This window comes from Diorhabda carinulata, chromosome 6 (genome assembly GCF_026250575.1).
Source record: "Diorhabda carinulata isolate Delta chromosome 6, icDioCari1.1, whole genome shotgun sequence".
Taxonomy (NCBI): Eukaryota; Metazoa; Arthropoda; class Insecta; order Coleoptera; family Chrysomelidae; genus Diorhabda; species Diorhabda carinulata.
The window spans coordinates 20,282,795-20,300,200 of record NC_079465.1 but is presented as its reverse complement, the minus strand read 5'-3'; the positions used below and the strand labels follow the sequence as shown (position 1 = coordinate 20,300,200).

Sequence of the window (17,406 nt, the reverse complement as noted above, 5' to 3'; positions counted from 1 at the left end):
ACAATAAACGCTGACGCAGCGAGGAAACTTACTGGAATCGTGCATTTTACTAATTCAATTTCTGCACGTCAACGATGGGCCCGCAGTCATGATATTAGATCCACAGTAATCAGTTCAGTGTATGAAGATTTAGATCTGCAAAAGGGACAAGATGTTTCGGCTGAGCTTACCAATCATGCTATAAAAACTAACACTAAGCAATTGCAAAAATTTATCGATACTTTTGATCTCTTTATAAATCCATTTGACCCACAACTGCCGAAAGATCTATTAATTAATATTTCATCGGGTAAAGCTGCGTCGGAGCCCGTAGAAAAGTTTTTACTTAATATTGAAAAAAATGGTAAAGCTAAACGACAAATGTTTATTTCGGAGTGTTAATCAGACATCAGCAGATTCGAAAAAAGTATTCAAAAAACACCTCAGGAAAATTTTACCGTGGATTATGCAAAAAAAAGTAAAACTAAAGTAGGTGGTAAAGTCGCAGAGATATGAATGCAAAGAGACTTTTTTGGCCGTATTCTAGGCATATCTCTAGATTACAAAGTTGATATGGAGTAGATTTTATCATATCCTATTACTCCAATGCCATTATCAATGTGTCATATTGATGGGACAATTTGTAAAACCCAGAAGTCAATTTTGATGAAATCTTTGGAGAATGATTTAGAGCACAATTCACCTGATCACATAGACATCTTATTAATTGATGGTTTCTTTTTGCTGCACACTATGAAAAATATTCCGAAAACTTTTGGTGCAATTTCCAAGAAAATGCTTCTAATGGTAACTCAGGTGAAAGCGACAAGATACGACGTTATTTTTTATCAATATTTCTCTCCTTCAATCAAAGATTATGAAAGAGATCTTCCCAGAGAGTCTACGCAATTAGATTTCAACATCACTGGTCCTGATCAAGTTCGTCCGTCAGATTTTTTAAAGGAACTTAAGAATATTAATTTTAAACAAGCCCTTGTTGATTTTTTCATTCAACACTGGGCATCTGATAAAATGATACCATTTCTAGAGAATAAACGAATATTAGTTAATTGTAAACAATGTCACTCTTACATAGTTGATAATAATAAAATCGTATAAAATGTAGATGATAATTTATCATGTCCAGAGCATGAAGAAGCCGATACTAAAATTGTTTTTCATGTATGCTATACAGACGTTCAGGCAAATTTTGTTATAAGATGCTCAGATACTGATATTGCAATAATTATGCAAACGCAGGCACCGGAAACAATCAAAGATATATTAATTTGACTAAAGTATATGAGTATTTGGGACCTTCTTTGTGTAGAAGTTTGCCAGGATTTCATGCATTGACTGGCTGCGACTTTAATCCTGCGTTTTTTAAGAAAGGTAAACAAAAACCTTTTAAAATATTAATGAAGAAACATGAATATCAGCAAGCTTTTATGCAGTTTGGAGATCCAGAGTTGTTTACCGATGAGCATGTACAAGAAGATGTTTTCAACACAATTCAAAAATTCATCTGCGAAATTTACAATGTTTCTAGTGTACTTGATATTGATGCTGCTCGACTCCAGCTGTTTTTGAATAACTACAGGGTAAATAATATTAACGAAAAGTTCAATCGAAAAAATTTGAAAAATTTTGATGCTAGCAATTTACCACCATGTAAAACTGAATTATTTCAACAATTTCTTCGAGCTAACTATATTTCTAGTATATGGAATAACGCAAATGTAAAAATACCAACTATTTTTACTCCTGAACACAATGGGTGGAAATTAGAAGAAAACCAATATCACTTTTACTGGTTTGATGGTGACTAATTACCCGGAGACATTAGTGAATTCGTTACTAATTCAGGTATTATACCTTTAACTTAAAGTTTAAAATTTTTTGTACTTATAATTTTGTTTTTAATTCTTTAAACTGTTTTGTTACCAAGCTACCAATAATGACAACATAACTGATAACGAGGATGATGACTCGAACGAACAGTATCGTGATTGGATGATTGATGAAAATTCTAATGATTTTGTCGATGACTATGATGATTAAAAAATAAACAAATACTTGCTGTAATTAATCATAATTATATATTCTTCCTTAAAATTATTCTAACTTGTATTTTTTTACAATAAAATAAAAATAATGCCTTATAAAACAAAATAGCTCCTAATCTATTCATTATTTCAAATACATGCAATAAATAAATTTACTTTAATATTTATTAATTATTAATTTCACTTTTTTGAAGTAAGGATGCAAAAATTTTGGATTGAAAGCAGTAAGTATTTTTAATACATTTGAATTCTTTACTTTGAGACGCATGCGCATAGTGCTCTCGCGCTCGCACTCCCGGTTAAATAATTTTTTCATTTAAGGGATGTTTGTTCACTCAAACTTGTCTGACAGATGAAATATAACTTTTTAGTAATTATCTTAATAACATAGGTAAAAGTCAGACATTTGAAAATAAGTAAAGTTCTTTTATTTTTTGTGGAGCTTTAAAGCGTCTGACAAAAGTTCTGATCCATGAAAAGTGTCTGACACTTCATAATACTAGTTCAGTATAATATTCTACAAAATATATATAAATATCAGCCATTAGAATTTAAGTTAAATAACTCTAATTTTTAGTTACCTTTCTCACCCGGTACCTGCCCAGGGATCACTCTGCGAACTCCATAAACACACAGGTATTCTAAGTACATGAGACACTACTGAGAACCTAAGGCTTTATCCATTTGAAAATAAGTTGTGTCTGATGTTGTGCTCTGGGATCTTGGACTATAATATTTGTATTGTAAAAGGACGGGTACGTCCAGAACACCGAGTTCGGAGTGAAGCTTATTCAGTTACTTTAACTATTAATGAAAAGTCAAAAAAAATTCAGGATGTTCAATGCCATGACTGTGCAGCTTCAGCAGGTAATTTATACTCCTATTAAATTCAAGTTTTTTGATGTTGTAAGCAATAATAATCTTTTATATTGTGTCTACGGGTGGTTGCAAACATGCATTAGCAATACTTATGTGGACCCATCGTAGAAGTGAAGATCCGACACCAACAGAAGTCGCTTGCTATTGGAAAAAATCTCGATTATCAGGCATTGGTAGAGTTATAAAATAAATTGAAGCAGAAAAACTGACAACAAAAACCTCTACTACTCCTGTTGAAAATTTTCCGGATAATAGTACATTTTTACAAGAATTTGCCAAAAATCAACAAATAAATTCTCAAATTGGGCAATTAAATTTTGTTTTAGAATCCAAAAAAGCTTACAATTTATGGTTACATCGATTAATTTTGGATTTTAATCAAAATATTGATTTGCGAGTAAAGAAATTTTTGGAATTCGCTAAAACTGAAATGGCAGAAGATGTGTGTGAAGAAGCTGAACAGCTAACCAAGCAGCAATGTGAATGTACAATTTGGCATGAACTTCGTTATGGACGCATTACTGCATCAAAATTTTATGAAGCTGCTCATTGTAAAAGTAATAATGGTTCGCTAGTTCAACAAATCATTGGTGCAAGTAAAGTTCATGAGACAAGCGCTATGACACGAGGAAAAGAGTTAGAAAAAGATGTAATCGAAGTTCTTGAGAAAGAATTAAGAGTAAAAATAACGCGTCCGGGGATGTATCTTGTACCTAGTCATCCGATTTTTGCAGCACCTCCTGATGAAATGACAAGCAATGCCATTGTTGAAGTAAAATGTCTCACCAGTCATAAATTTTTTCTACCAAAAGGTAAAGTCAGCTTGAAGTGTAATGCCCAACTGCAACTACGAATGTTATTGACTGGTCAAAAAGAAGATATCTTTTGTGTTGCTGATCCACATTTTGAAGAAAATAAAACTATTTACATTAAAAAATTAAAATTTGATCATGCACATACACAAGCTCTAATTAAAAATAGTCAAGTAGTTTGGTCCAAAAATATATTTCCAAAATTATTAAAATCTGTACAAAGTTAATTAATGTTATTCATTATATTTTGATGTATTTTTACAATAAATAATAAATATATTAGCTTAAATAGAACCGACACTTAGTAATTTATTTTATAATACAAATACTCTTAAACTTAAGTTCTAAATGGTATCGGTAGTATTTTTTTATATTACTAGACTTCGGTATATAAACGAGTTTTTTAAATAAATGTGCCAATACAGGAACTGTTTTATTAAAAATAATACTAGCATTGCTGACACTCATTCCAAACTGTTCACTTAATCTTTCCAAAGTATCTTGGCGTCGTATTTTCATCAAAGATAATTTTATATTAGTAATATCAATATTAGATATTACACTAATGGTTCTAGCACCATATTCCATTCTTGAGGAAAACCAGTATACGCTTTTAAATTATCGTTAATTAAGTAATTTGTGACTTTCAAAATTTCAAATTTTTTCACAGGAGATTGAAGGCTGCTAGAATCCATAGTACTTGAACCGGTATTTTCGGAAGGTTCATCAATATCTTGTGAACTATTTGAATTTGTAAAACTACTAGATGACAAACTTTTCTGAGTATCTTCCAATAAATTTGGATGTAATTTTTGACGCAATGGTTTTATTGGAGATGTTGCAGTACTTATGCTACCAGTTTTAATTGGTGAGCAGGATTCATCGATTCCGATTGATAAAATTTTACATTGAACTGATACGCTACGATACTTAGGACGGACTATTTACTTGTACAGCAACAGTACGGTGGTTAATATTAGTTTGTGTTTCAACAGTGACCTTTTGGCCAGGTGTTTCATTTGAGGGAGCAAAATCTACTCCAATATTTTCAACAGTACTGGCTGATACGGCATCAATATTTGGTTCTGGAGGATTACTAATTTCCATATTTTCTGAAGATTCATTTAAAATTTCTTGATTGATTTGTTGTCTCCGTCGTTTTTCTGCAGCTGGTCTAAGAACCGTTGTAGTGCCTTGTCTTTTACGATTAGGTTGACAGTCAAACTTGTGTGGTACCACATCAATTTTAATCTTTGCTTTACCTCCCATCGTTGTATAATAAATGTAATTTTCCATGTCATCTTTCAGCTAGAAAAAAAAACAGAAATCATTAGAATTATTTATATGTTATTATAACAACAGAAAAACCACCATAACATAAAATTTAATACTATAGTCAAATACATAACCTCGATCATCCCAATCATTAGACAAAGATACATAAATTTATTATTTAAGCACTTGAAATTATCAATAAAAAATTTTTTTAATGCTATGATTTTAAAGGTTATGATTTGGAGTCCTGTTAACAAAATTTATTTACTGAACTTTACTTAAATATATAATAATTATTTGATTTGTATACTTAGATAAATAATAATTAATAAAAATGGTATTAAGAAATACTTACATCGAAATGATCTTCACAACAAAAATAATTCGATTTTGTTTGGGGATTATCACGGTGCACTGCTTGAAACCATTTATTTCGACGTTTGACATCTTGGGGAAAATTTAAAAACATTATATCAGGAGTTGCCTTTGTAGTATTCGTACATAATGGTACAAAATAAGAACGATAACTTTTGAGGCTCGACATTTTTAATATAAATTTAAATATTTAATAATGACAACAAAATTAAATCAAAACACTGTATTTATTATTTTTCTATCAACTGCAATGAGTGAAAACTAACATTATGACGTCACACGCGCTTGGGTTTGTTCGGGAGTTGTCGGCATGTCTTCGGTACTGGATTCAAAAATTATTTTCAAATAACTTTTGAATTATTGCGAAAAAAAAAATAGTTTTGTTATAAAACTAATATATAATCTTTCCATTTATCACAAAAAAATTTTTTTTTCAAAAACCCAATTCAAGACGAAAATCGTGACCTAGACTCTATATCCTTGATAGTAAACCCAGACACTGACCTAGTCCCTGAAATTTCGCCGACAACGAACTCAACTAACAACGATTCTAACCATGCAATACGGCATATAACACCTGACCGTGAAAATGAACTCAACAATGAGATAAACAACGTAGACGATAACGAATCTTTTAGAATGCATTTTAATTCCGAAGAAAATCCGGTTATAGGCATTCCCATCGTAAAATGTGCAGTTAACACTGGACAGAATCAAATAATAATTAGTTCCGTTTTACACTCTCTGGCAAAACCTAAAACTAGAATTCATTTCACAAGGTATTCAATCATGTTTACTTCGAAAGCCCTGAATAGAACGATTTTTCAGTTAGTCAGTTGTGATCATTTACAGTAAATTGTAATTAGTTTGTGTAAAATAAAGTTTTTAAAAAGTGTTTTAGAAGTTAATAATTTGAAAGTCATGCCTCCAAAAATGAAGGGGGGCAGGGTTGGCAGTAGGATTGATAGAATACTCGCCGGTTGTGTTCCTGATAATAATAATCATAACACGCCGATTCATGATCTTGAAGGTAAGGTTGAGTTTATATAGATTCAAACTTAATTTTTAGTTATATTCTCAATATCATTGGCTAACCTAAATATGTGTGTGAAAATTGGACTTTCTTAGTTCACTGTTGTAATTTGTATTTCTTTAAGTGCGACATTGGAAGTTCCCAATATTTAAATAAATAAATAAATCTTTATTGACGCATATAGCAATTATAATACTGAAGAAATTAAAAAATGTCATTGTTATGAACCATAAGATCAATCAATACAGATAAAATTACAAAAATTAAAATATGTCTTTGTTATAAAACTTATATGCCTAACCACAATAATTATTACAGTCTACACTAACTTTTCATTCAACAAGATGGCGGGATCAACAGAAGACACAATTATTGCAATATTTACTGGGTAACCAAAACTTGTCCAAGTTGCTTACGAAACACATAAAAATAACAATTAAAAGAATCTATATTACTATTTTGTTGTATCACAGAATTAGCAATCTTACACATCCTATTTATAGGCATATTAACTCCATAATTAGTTTTATTAACTAGTACGTGCAGCGCTCCTCACGATTAGATATAAATAGGCGTGTGGGTAAAGTGGTTGAAGAACACGGTCATTTTCCAACCATCTTTGTGGTCCTTCGAGCCGGATAGCAAAAAAGGTATTTACAGAGCCTTTCTTCATACTATTCTTCGAGATTATATGCAATTGTCACAGAAAATTCAACTTCCTTCAAGATATTCAAGTTCCTGTGTCCCTAGGCAGCAGTAACTTCCAGTATTCAAGGTAGGATCAAACCTTTAATCTTCCCAAGTGCATTGTGTGTTAAAAAAAAATCAATATATTGCTAGTTCATTTAATATTTCCAAATATTCGAACTCAATTTAGTATAATTTCAAGTTTCAATTGTAAAATTCCAATCTATTCTATTTCGTACAATTGCAAGTGAAATTTCCAAAAATGTCTCTGGAAAATTTAAAAACACAGAGAAGATCTGTGAAATCTTCTATTGCCAGAATGAATAACTGGATAACTTCCCAATTTACTGTTACAAATGAAACTGCATTTATGAATGAATGTATAAACAGACGCGACAAGCTTGAAAAGTATTTCTTACAATATGAAAATATTCAAGGTCAAATTGAAATGCTTATTGAAAACTCTCAGGATGAATTATCAGATAACGAAGACATAGACTTAGTTGAGAAAAAATACTTCACAACTAATTCTGAACTATCTAGAATGATTGATGAATTGACATCGAACGATAATTCAAACTCTCAGAGTCAAACTAATAATAATTGTAATATCGACGTCAAGTTACCTGATATTTCCTTGCCTAAATTTAAGGGTCAGACGTCAGAGTGGCCTTCATTCATTCAACTCTTTGAAAATCTGATTATTTCTAACAATAGCTTAACAAATATCAAAAAATTGCTATATTTAAAAGCTTCCCTTTCTAACGAGCCCTTGCAATTGATAGACGATCTAGAACTTTGTGATGACAATTTTCAAATAGCTATAGATACTTTAAAACAAAGGTATGATGATCAAAGTGTTCTACTGTATAACTTAATTGATCAAATATACCAACAAAAACCTGTGAGCAAAACTTGCCCTACGCTTTTACGTGAAATAACGGCTAAAATGTATAAAATTATACAATCAATGTAAAAACTAAATTTAAATCCAAAACTGTTATTAGATTATATTCTTATTTTCTGGATAGATAAAAAACTAGATCTACCAACTCGTAAATTATTTGAACAAAGTTAAAAACAAGGTGAAATCCCGTCCCTTGAGAATTTTTTCGATTTTTTGAAACAACGTAGTGGTATTCTAGAGCGCACTCAAAATATTCAAGCTTCTACTTCTAATTCAAATGATACTAAACAAAAGTTTAGTCCCAAATATTCGAAAACAACTGCTCACGTGAATTCTATGATTCCTACAAACAGTCAATCAGATTGTTATTATTGTAAAAATGCTTCACATCGTTTCTATACGTGTGAATCATTTAAAAATTTGTCTATCAGTGATAAATATAAATTCATACATTCGAATAATCTCTGTAAAAACTGTCTAGGAGGTCGCCACATCACAAGGGATTGTAAATCTCTAAAATCTTGTTCAATATGTCAAAAAAGACATCATACTTATCTCCATTCTGACTCTTTCCGTGCAAATGATAATGCACATAATAATAATAATGGTTCTATTTCCCAAAACCGTTATAACAATTCACAACCTATTTACTCCAATGTACATACGACAAATGGTCAACATCCTCACACCAAATCGATAAATAATCGAAATAATAACTTTAATCGTCAAATTGACGAAAATTCACATTCTCACCAGGCTACTGATAATCGACAAAATCCTTCTAGACCACAGAAGAATTATGATAATGCTGAAACCAACGAAAACTCACAAGATAATAATTCTAACGTATCTGCTATACAAACACAATCCTTATCTGCTCTATCCACTGAATGCCACGTGCTTCTAGCTACGGCTAAAATAATTATGTATGACTCTCACAATAACCCATTTAAAACTACTATTCTGCTAGACAACGGTTCCCAAAACTCATTTGTTTCACAAGAACTAGTAAATAAACTACAATTGAAAACGTTTGAAAAAACACTGCAAATTTCCGGCATATCACAAACAGTATCAACCACAAATAAAATGGTTCATTTAAAATTCTTTCCACATTCCAATCCGATCAAACACTTTGAAATACCTTGTGCAGTATTGCCAAAAATTACTTGCAAATTACCACAAGTAAAAATTAACGTAAGCCAGCTACGTCTGCCTACTGATATTATTCTAGCCAATCCAGAATTTAACATACCATCGGAGATTCACATTCTAGTTGGGGCCGATTTATATTACAAACTTCTTACACCAGGTATCATAGATCTCGGTAAAAAATTACCTAGTTTACAAAATACTAGCTTAGGCTGGATAATTGCTGGAACTATTCCAAACAGTGCTTCTTTTAATTCCGTGAATATTCAAAATAATGATTCCGTGTTTACAAGCTGTAATCATATTTCTATATCGAACAAAGACCTAAGTTCATCTCTTTCTAAATTTTGGGAACAGGAGGAAATTCCTTCTAAGAGTATTCTCTCGTCTGACGACGAACTAGCGGAAACTATTTTTCAAAATTCCACACAAATTCTGGAAAACGGCAGGTTCCAAGTCAATTTCCCGTTGAAATCTGAAAAAGAACACCATAAACTCAGTGAATCATTTCTGATCGCTAAAAGGCGATTTCTCTCGCTCGAAAATAGAATCCATAAAAATCCAGAATTATTTTCTGAATATAGTAAATTTATTTCTGAATATGTAAACTTGGGACATGCAAAATATGTCACTCTTAACCTCACTAATTCAAAAAACGAATTAAAATATTTTATCCCACACTTATGCGTAATTCGTGAACAAAGTATATCTACAAAACTTCGTGTTGTCTTTGATTCTAGTTGCCCTACCTCAACAGGTGTTTCTTTAAATGATATAACTTTGAAAGGGTACCAGGTGCAACCAGATCTATTCGATATTCTTTGCCGTTTCAGGCTAAATAAGTTTGCGATAACTTCTGACGTACAAAAAATGTTTCGTCAAATTTCTATAAACACAGAACATCGTTTTTTACAAAATATATTATGGCGAGAAAATCCTCAACAACCCCTGCAGTGCATTGAGTTATCAACTCTAACTTATGGTTGCAATTTCTCTCCATTTGTAGCGACAAGAGTATTGCAAGAGATTGCAAATAATAATAGTTCCAATTTCTCTTTAGCGGCAAACGCCCTCATATCCGAAACTTACATAGATGATATAATTTCAGGTACAAATTCTGAACATGAATTGATAACATTAATTAAAGAATTAAAAATTGTATTAGGAAATCACGGGTTCAATTTACATAAGTGGGCCTCAAATAACTCAAACGTTCTCGCTGAAATTTCTGATTCAAACAATTCTTCTTTCTTACAAAATCCTGAAAAATGCATTAGTCTTGATTTAGAAAATTCTCAAAATAAAGTTCTAGGCCTAAATTGGATCCCAGCTTCTGATAATTTGAACATTTCTGTCCCCACTACCTTTTCAATATTCCCCGCAACCAAGAGAAAAATTCTCTCAACCATATCGCGATGTTTCGATCCTCTTGGACTTTATAATCCCATAATATTGTCTGGAAAACTTTTGGTCAAACAATTATGGCAAGCTAAACTTGACTGGGACACAGAGATATCAGATCCAGTCATACTGGAAAAATGGCATACATTCGTAAACAATCTTCCTAAGCTATCTCAATTAACTATTCCAAGATTCATTTTTTTGGACAAATCTATCAATCTCATCGAAATGCATGGTTTCTCAGACGCGAGTCTGAAAGCTTTTGGCGCATGCGTGTATTTACGAACCATTTATTCTGACAATTCTGTTTCCTGTAATTTAATTTCGGCAAAATCGCGTGTATCCCCCGTTTCTACCACAATTACACTTCCTCGGCTAGAATTATCAGCCATGCTCCTACTGTCTAATTTAGTGGACAAAATTTATAAAAACTTTCAAACAAAGATTAATATTATTTCTGTAAATCTCTGGTCCGACAGCCAGATCGCTTTATGCTGGCGCAATGGTGAACCCAGCCGTTGGAGACAGTATTTGTAGGCAACAGAGTTGCTAAAATTCAAGCCATAACTAAAGATCATTCATGGTGGTATGTAAATACTATCGATAATCCCGCTGATTTGGTGTCACGTGGCACTAGCGCAAATAATTTAATTTCTAATAAACTTTGGTGGCATGGACCGAAATTTCTATCAAATCCCACTCTCGATTTATTAAAATTTGATAATTTTGCATACCCAAACCTTCATCTTTCTGACATTCCCGAAACAAAAACTGTCGTCATGACTACCCCAACAGAAGAAAATTTTCTTTTAACTTTATTTTCTAAATTTTTCTGTTATAAGAAGTTGCAAAGAACAATGGCGTACGTACATAGGTTCATCAGAAATTGTAAGAATTCGAACAAATTTTCTGGTCATTTGACAGTATCCGAATTGAGCAAATCCCCTACAACAAACTAAATTTCAAAAGGAAATTAATGAGATTAAACAGAATAAAATTTTATCTGATAAGCAAATAAATAAGCTGAAACCTTTTTTAGACGATAAAGGAATGCTTCGAGTCGGTGGACGTCTTGCTAACGATGACCTTTCTTTTAACCAAAAATATCCATTACTTCTGCCGTCAAAAAATATAACTGTCAACTTAATGATTAAAGCTGAACATGAAAGGCTTGGACACGCTGGAGCTCAAACAGTGTTGTACAATTTTCGACTAAATTTCTGGCCATTAAATGGTTTAAAAATTACCAAAAAGCTTATTCGAAGCTGTCATAAGTGTTTTCGTTTTTCAACTAAGCCATATACACAAATTATGGCAGACCTTCCACGAGATAGAGTCATCCCTGCTCGACCGTTTCAAAAAACAGGACTGGACTTTGGTGGGCCATTTCTCATAAAATCTTCCAAATTACGAAAAGCTCCCTTGGTGAAATGCTATATTGCGCTTTTCGTATGTTTTGTCACTAAAGCTATTCACATTGAAACTGTTACTTCTTTATCAACTGAAGCCTTTATCTTGACCCTAAAACGGTTCATTTCCCGTCGTGGCAAACCTGCCAAAATTTATTCCGACAACGCCACTAATTTTCAGGGCGCTGATAACACTTTTAGAGATTTAGAAATATTTTTCAAAAATCAAAATAATATTGATTCTATTCAAAATTTTTTATCGCATTCCAAAATTGAATGGAAATTCATACCTCCTAGAGCGCCACATTTTGGAGGAATATGGGAAAGCGGAATAAAAAGGTCGAAAAAGCTCATGTCAAAAATTCTTGGAGACTCCAAATTAGCATATGAAGAGTTCTCTACAATTCTAGCCCAAATAGAGGCAATTTTAAATAGCAGACCTATATCACCATTATCTAATGACCCTTCTGACTTGGAATGTTTGACCCCAGGTCATTTTCTTATCGGCGCTAGCCTAACTTCCTTTCCTGAAAAAGATAATACCACCATCCCTGAAAATCGACTGTCACTATGGCAACAATGTACAAAGTTACAACAACAATTCTGGCGCCGCTGGTCGACTGAATACTTGAATCAATTACAAAATCGACCAAAGTGGCTTAAGTCTTTCCCTAATCTGAAAGTTGATTCTTTAGTTCTTCTTAAAGAGGATATGCTACCCCCTCTACAGTGGTCTACAGGAAGAATCATCGAAACGATGCCGGGGCCTGATGGGAATGTGAGGGTAGTAAAAGTTAAAACAGCAACTGGTATATACACCAGAGCCATCTCTAAAATAGTCCCTTTTCCTGAGTCTGATGAGTCACTTCTTGGTGAAAAGTGACTGATATTCAACATAGGCTTGTAAGTTATATGAACCACCTTGTTGTTTACATTTTTTTAGTAGTTACATTGGTTACTAGAATGTAGTTTCCAATAGGAATCGTAATTTTTCTTAATATTATAAAATGCATTGAATTCCCTTCCTCGATTTTTAATTTTTACCGTGCGATATTGACATGCTTACAAACATTTTAATGCTATTTCAGTCCCATTTGTCGAGCATTTTAAAACTTTTCAAGTTTCAAGGGGCCCAATATGTTCGAGAATTATATTCTCAAACCAATGAATGATCATTCGATTTTAAAATTGATGATCTTTCAAAAATGATTAATAAATTTACGACTACCTGATCTCAAAAAAAAATGTGAGGGGTTGTCAGTGCATTTTAAAAATGAAAAGTTAAATTAATTTCTCTTGATGAATTAACATAGTTCTTTTATTCAATTTACGTTTCAAGTGTTATTTACTGTATTTGGGCGCAGGACAAGTTTTGTGTAGTGTAGTCATATTTTATTATAACTTTTTATCCTGAAAGTGTCTCAATTTATATCGACAGAAGTCAATAAGGCACCAACTACTGTAGCTTTACGACCTAAAGTAGTTGCTAAATAAAAGATTATTTATAGTGGCGTATGTCTTTTAGCCTTATACTAAAATACCGTTTTGTGCTACCAAAAATCAGCAACTGCTACAGTCTAAGTGCTGTACAGTTAACAAGTACGTGCAGCGCTCCTCACGCTTAGATATAAATAGGCGTGTGGGTAAAGTGGTTGAAGAACACGGTCATTTTCCAACCACAGCTGATGTTGCGGCATTTAAACCATTGAAAATCAACTGGAATCAGGTGGTCTCAAATTTTAGAAGAGAAAACCCAAATTCAGTAGTTTCCAAAGAAAAGTTTGCTGTGGTACTAGATATGGCAATTAGTAAACTTGAAAAAGAGTCCATCGTCAACGGGTTTAAGGCCTGTGTATTATATCCATGGGATCCGGAAGGCATAGACTATTCAAAATGTCTAGGAAAGTCTACTTGATCAGTTAAGGATTCGAGTGAAACCGATATCGAAAAAAAGTTTTTATCATATGATGATTTTGTGAAAATAGTGGGAGCCGCAAAGATATCGGAACTAAAAAACATATATAGCAGCGAAAATCTTACGGGAGATTCCAAATTGCTCTACAACGTTTTCAAGGAATTTAAAAACAAACCTTCTACAGACAATTTAATATCCCAGTTCACAGACAGCGATGAAATAACGTACGATATTCAAGATATTCCTGTTATAACAGAAGACAACATCCTATGTGATGTTCCATCGACTTCGAATTGTGAGCCGCTTATGCAGTTTGCCAAAAATTCATCTCCAGAGATGTTATTAGAAGATTGTAACAAAGGCATTGTGTCTAACGAAAAAAAAAACACGTCAATTGAGAAATTCTTTTTCTGGCCCGAAACACCAAAAAGAAAAGGTAAAAAGCAAACTGTGCTTTGTGCTTACTTCTTCCGATCGTCAAAATGCTGAAAGAAAGAAAATTGAGGAAAAAATACAAGATAAATTAAAGGAAGAAAAAAGGCAACAACGGCTTGAGAGGAGACCGAAGAATATAACTGCTAAAAAGAACAAGCAAATGAAGAGCCAAATAGGTAAGAAGAAAATAGCTAAAACAAAAAGTAAGGAACATGAAACAAGCACGGAAAAAATTGACTTTAAGAAAAAAAGACAGTAAAGAAGAATTTCACTACGATTTAAGTAATGGTGCCCATTATGAAAATCCAGACAAATCGGATTCCTCGTCGGTTAAGGAGAACAAACTAGTAGATGATGAAATTAAGAGCACAACTGTAAAGAGTGGACTTAGGGTACATATACCAGAAGCTATAGCCTACACAGAGACACAAGAAATCCTTCCCTCAAGCCAAAGTCAGCGAATGTTACATTCTGAAAAATCTGTTTACGAAGATATTTCTGTTGGTTCCGGCCTATCGAATATCTCCACTCTTGTAAACGAAGACCGAACAAGAAACTACCAAAAGAAAATTATTCTGTGACGAAGGCAAAGACCCGTGCCCAGAAAATAAGAAAGTATTTGTTATCTCAAATATTCTGGTACACTCTGAAAACACCAATAAATTTTTAAAAAATAGGGTATACACCGGACTATGCTATTCTTGTTTGTTTAACATAACTCAATCAAAAATTGGAGTAAGGTGTCACTTTTGCTTGAGAAAAGCACCAAAGCAAAAATTAAGTTTTTCAATATGGCCAATGACTGTATTATAATGGTGTTAATAACTATACCTGTGCGGCCAATAACTGTAAATTTTGTAATGATCATAAAATATTTGAGTTATTAATAGTTTTTCGTCAAAAAATGTTAAATACATACTTTTGTGTATTAGTTTTTTGTATTTTTAATTTAAAAAATGCATGCCAACAATATTTTATTAGCAAAATTTCAGAATAGAGTAAAATCTATAATGAACAATCCTTAAGTTACCCTATTAGGATTTTGTTAAATTGTCATGTCAGAAGTGTAGGTAGACAGTTGTTGGCACCAGTGATATTAACTGTCTGGTTGGGTGCCAATGACTATAATTTGTCTAGGTGATAGTCGCCTTCATGCCAAACGTCATTGAAGGCTCAAGATATAGGAAAACCTATGACGAAGGGATGATATCAAGAGCCCTGGAAGATATATTAAATGGCTTATAGTCCAAGCGGCGACCGCCGTGAAAGGGTGGTTAACCAGAATAAGTACTAAAATATATTTTATTAAATTTTGAATATTAGATGAATAATAAACCATTGGTCTGGCGGTCTTTGACGTGTCCAAATTTTGTTATTTTAATAAAATTTCTAATTTATTTTTTCGTTCAAATCGATCTACATAACTCAAGTATAATTTTTCAGTTTAAGATTGCGTTTTGACTACATAAATACAGAAATTCAAGTCTGACTTTCTTGTTCTTGACGCAACTGTGTGTCAGACAGTCCCCAACAAACTTATAACAACAAATTTTCTATACAAGGTATAAAAAAAATTAAACGTCAAAATTTTTATCTTTTATTCCTCTTTCAAATAGAATTGGTCTGGCACGTGAATACTTGACCAAAATTTTGCCAGACCAAGATTAAGTACGTTCTTCTCTCCTACTTGTTAAACGCGAGGTTTAATTGTTTTTAACGTATCTGACTTCATTCAACCATTTAACCTGTTTAATTTGTCAAAATGTGACGTGCGTGTTTCTAAGAAACCTCTATCTATCTAAATAACCAGTTATTAAATTAAGAAAATGAAATGCTTTATCGTAATCTCACTACTAACAAGAAGAAAGTATTATCGTTTAATGCTGACACATTTCAAAGATGTTGTTTATTTATTGAAATAAGAAAACAGAATCATTTCAAGTACGGCGATTTAATTTGAATACCTGAATTACAAACATCTGCAGGTTATCATTTGCTAGTTGCTGTAAAAAAATCTGTTGTTGACGAATATAATAAATCTTCACAAAAAGTCAATACAAATAAAGATAAATTTGTTAATGTAAGTATATACTGTCTCGAGCATTCCACGATTTATTTTAGTGCATTTAATATTCTTAGGCTGAACTAAATATTTCTTTCAATTTAACTGACGTTGTTACCGATTCTGCTCTGTTCATCTAAAATACTACCATTATCACAATCAGATGAAAATGTTGACAATACTATAAATCAATTGGTGAATTAAATTTATAATGAGCCTTTTTCCTGAAGTACGAAAAATTACTCACTAGCAGCGCTAGTAGTTCAGTAGGGACAAACACTGTCAAATCCCCATATAAACACACAGTAAAGTGTACTTGAAAAAAAATGTTTTTAACAGAGGACGATGTTCCTGGAGCAAAATTAAAATTTGCAACCGTAAAAGATAACAATGTTGTAACATTAAAACGCTGGCTTGCTTGTCGTACTTTAAAAATAAGTGGAAAAAAAATGAATTACTAGACAGGTTAGTATACAGACTCTAGTAAAATAGTAGCGGTAGATTCAAACTGTAATAAAAGAAATTGAAAATTATTATGATTTTCAGATTTATTTCCGAGTGAAATATGTATCAAATATTTACGGTAATGAAATAAATTTAATTAAATATAATAAATGAATATAATTTAATAAAAAATAGAGGTTATATGCTATTGTAATCAATGGTAATCAACAATGAAAAATTTATTATTCATTTTTTATTCATTTAATTAATTTTAAAAATAATTTCGCATTTCGATGATGACTCTCAGTGATAAACTTATCAGTTAGTTAGTATTTAATATTTTAGTAATCTTTTATTGGTATACAATAGGGTCAACGAGTTACATCAGTATCTACATCTGGATCAACAGTGACAGATTCTTCTACAACATTACCCATTCATACAAATTTCTATCCTAATGATAATTGGCAAACCTTTCCGTCGAAACAGATTCCCCGTTCATTTTGTTACGGTATCATACATGAGTATATCACACAAGGGAAAAATTTACAGGAGAGCGATGACAACGATCAAGA

The 17,406-nt window shown here is 32.3% G+C and overlaps 2 protein-coding genes across 2 annotated transcripts; one reads left to right on the top strand and one right to left on the bottom strand.

The window, feature by feature from the left end:
* Nucleotides 1–4,247: 4,247 nt before the first annotated feature.
* On the bottom strand, nucleotides 4,248–6,987 carry LOC130895075 (uncharacterized). Its single transcript, XM_057802195.1, has 2 exons — nucleotides 5,367–6,987; nucleotides 4,248–5,044 (listed from the first exon to the last, which is right to left on the bottom strand). Exons 1-2 carry the CDS (start codon nucleotides 5,553–5,555, stop codon nucleotides 4,667–4,669), a joined length of 567 nt encoding a protein of 188 aa, XP_057658178.1. The 5' UTR covers nucleotides 5,556–6,987; the 3' UTR covers nucleotides 4,248–4,666.
* A 381-nt stretch (nucleotides 6,988–7,368) lies between these two features.
* Nucleotides 7,369–14,379, top strand: LOC130895773 (uncharacterized). Its single transcript, XM_057803318.1, has 4 exons — nucleotides 7,369–8,078; nucleotides 8,445–10,879; nucleotides 12,671–12,784; nucleotides 13,961–14,379. The coding sequence occupies exons 1-4, from the start codon at nucleotides 7,369–7,371 to the stop codon at nucleotides 14,377–14,379; spliced, it is 3,678 nt and encodes a 1,225-aa protein (XP_057659301.1).
* Nucleotides 14,380–17,406: the final 3,027 nt, after the last annotated feature.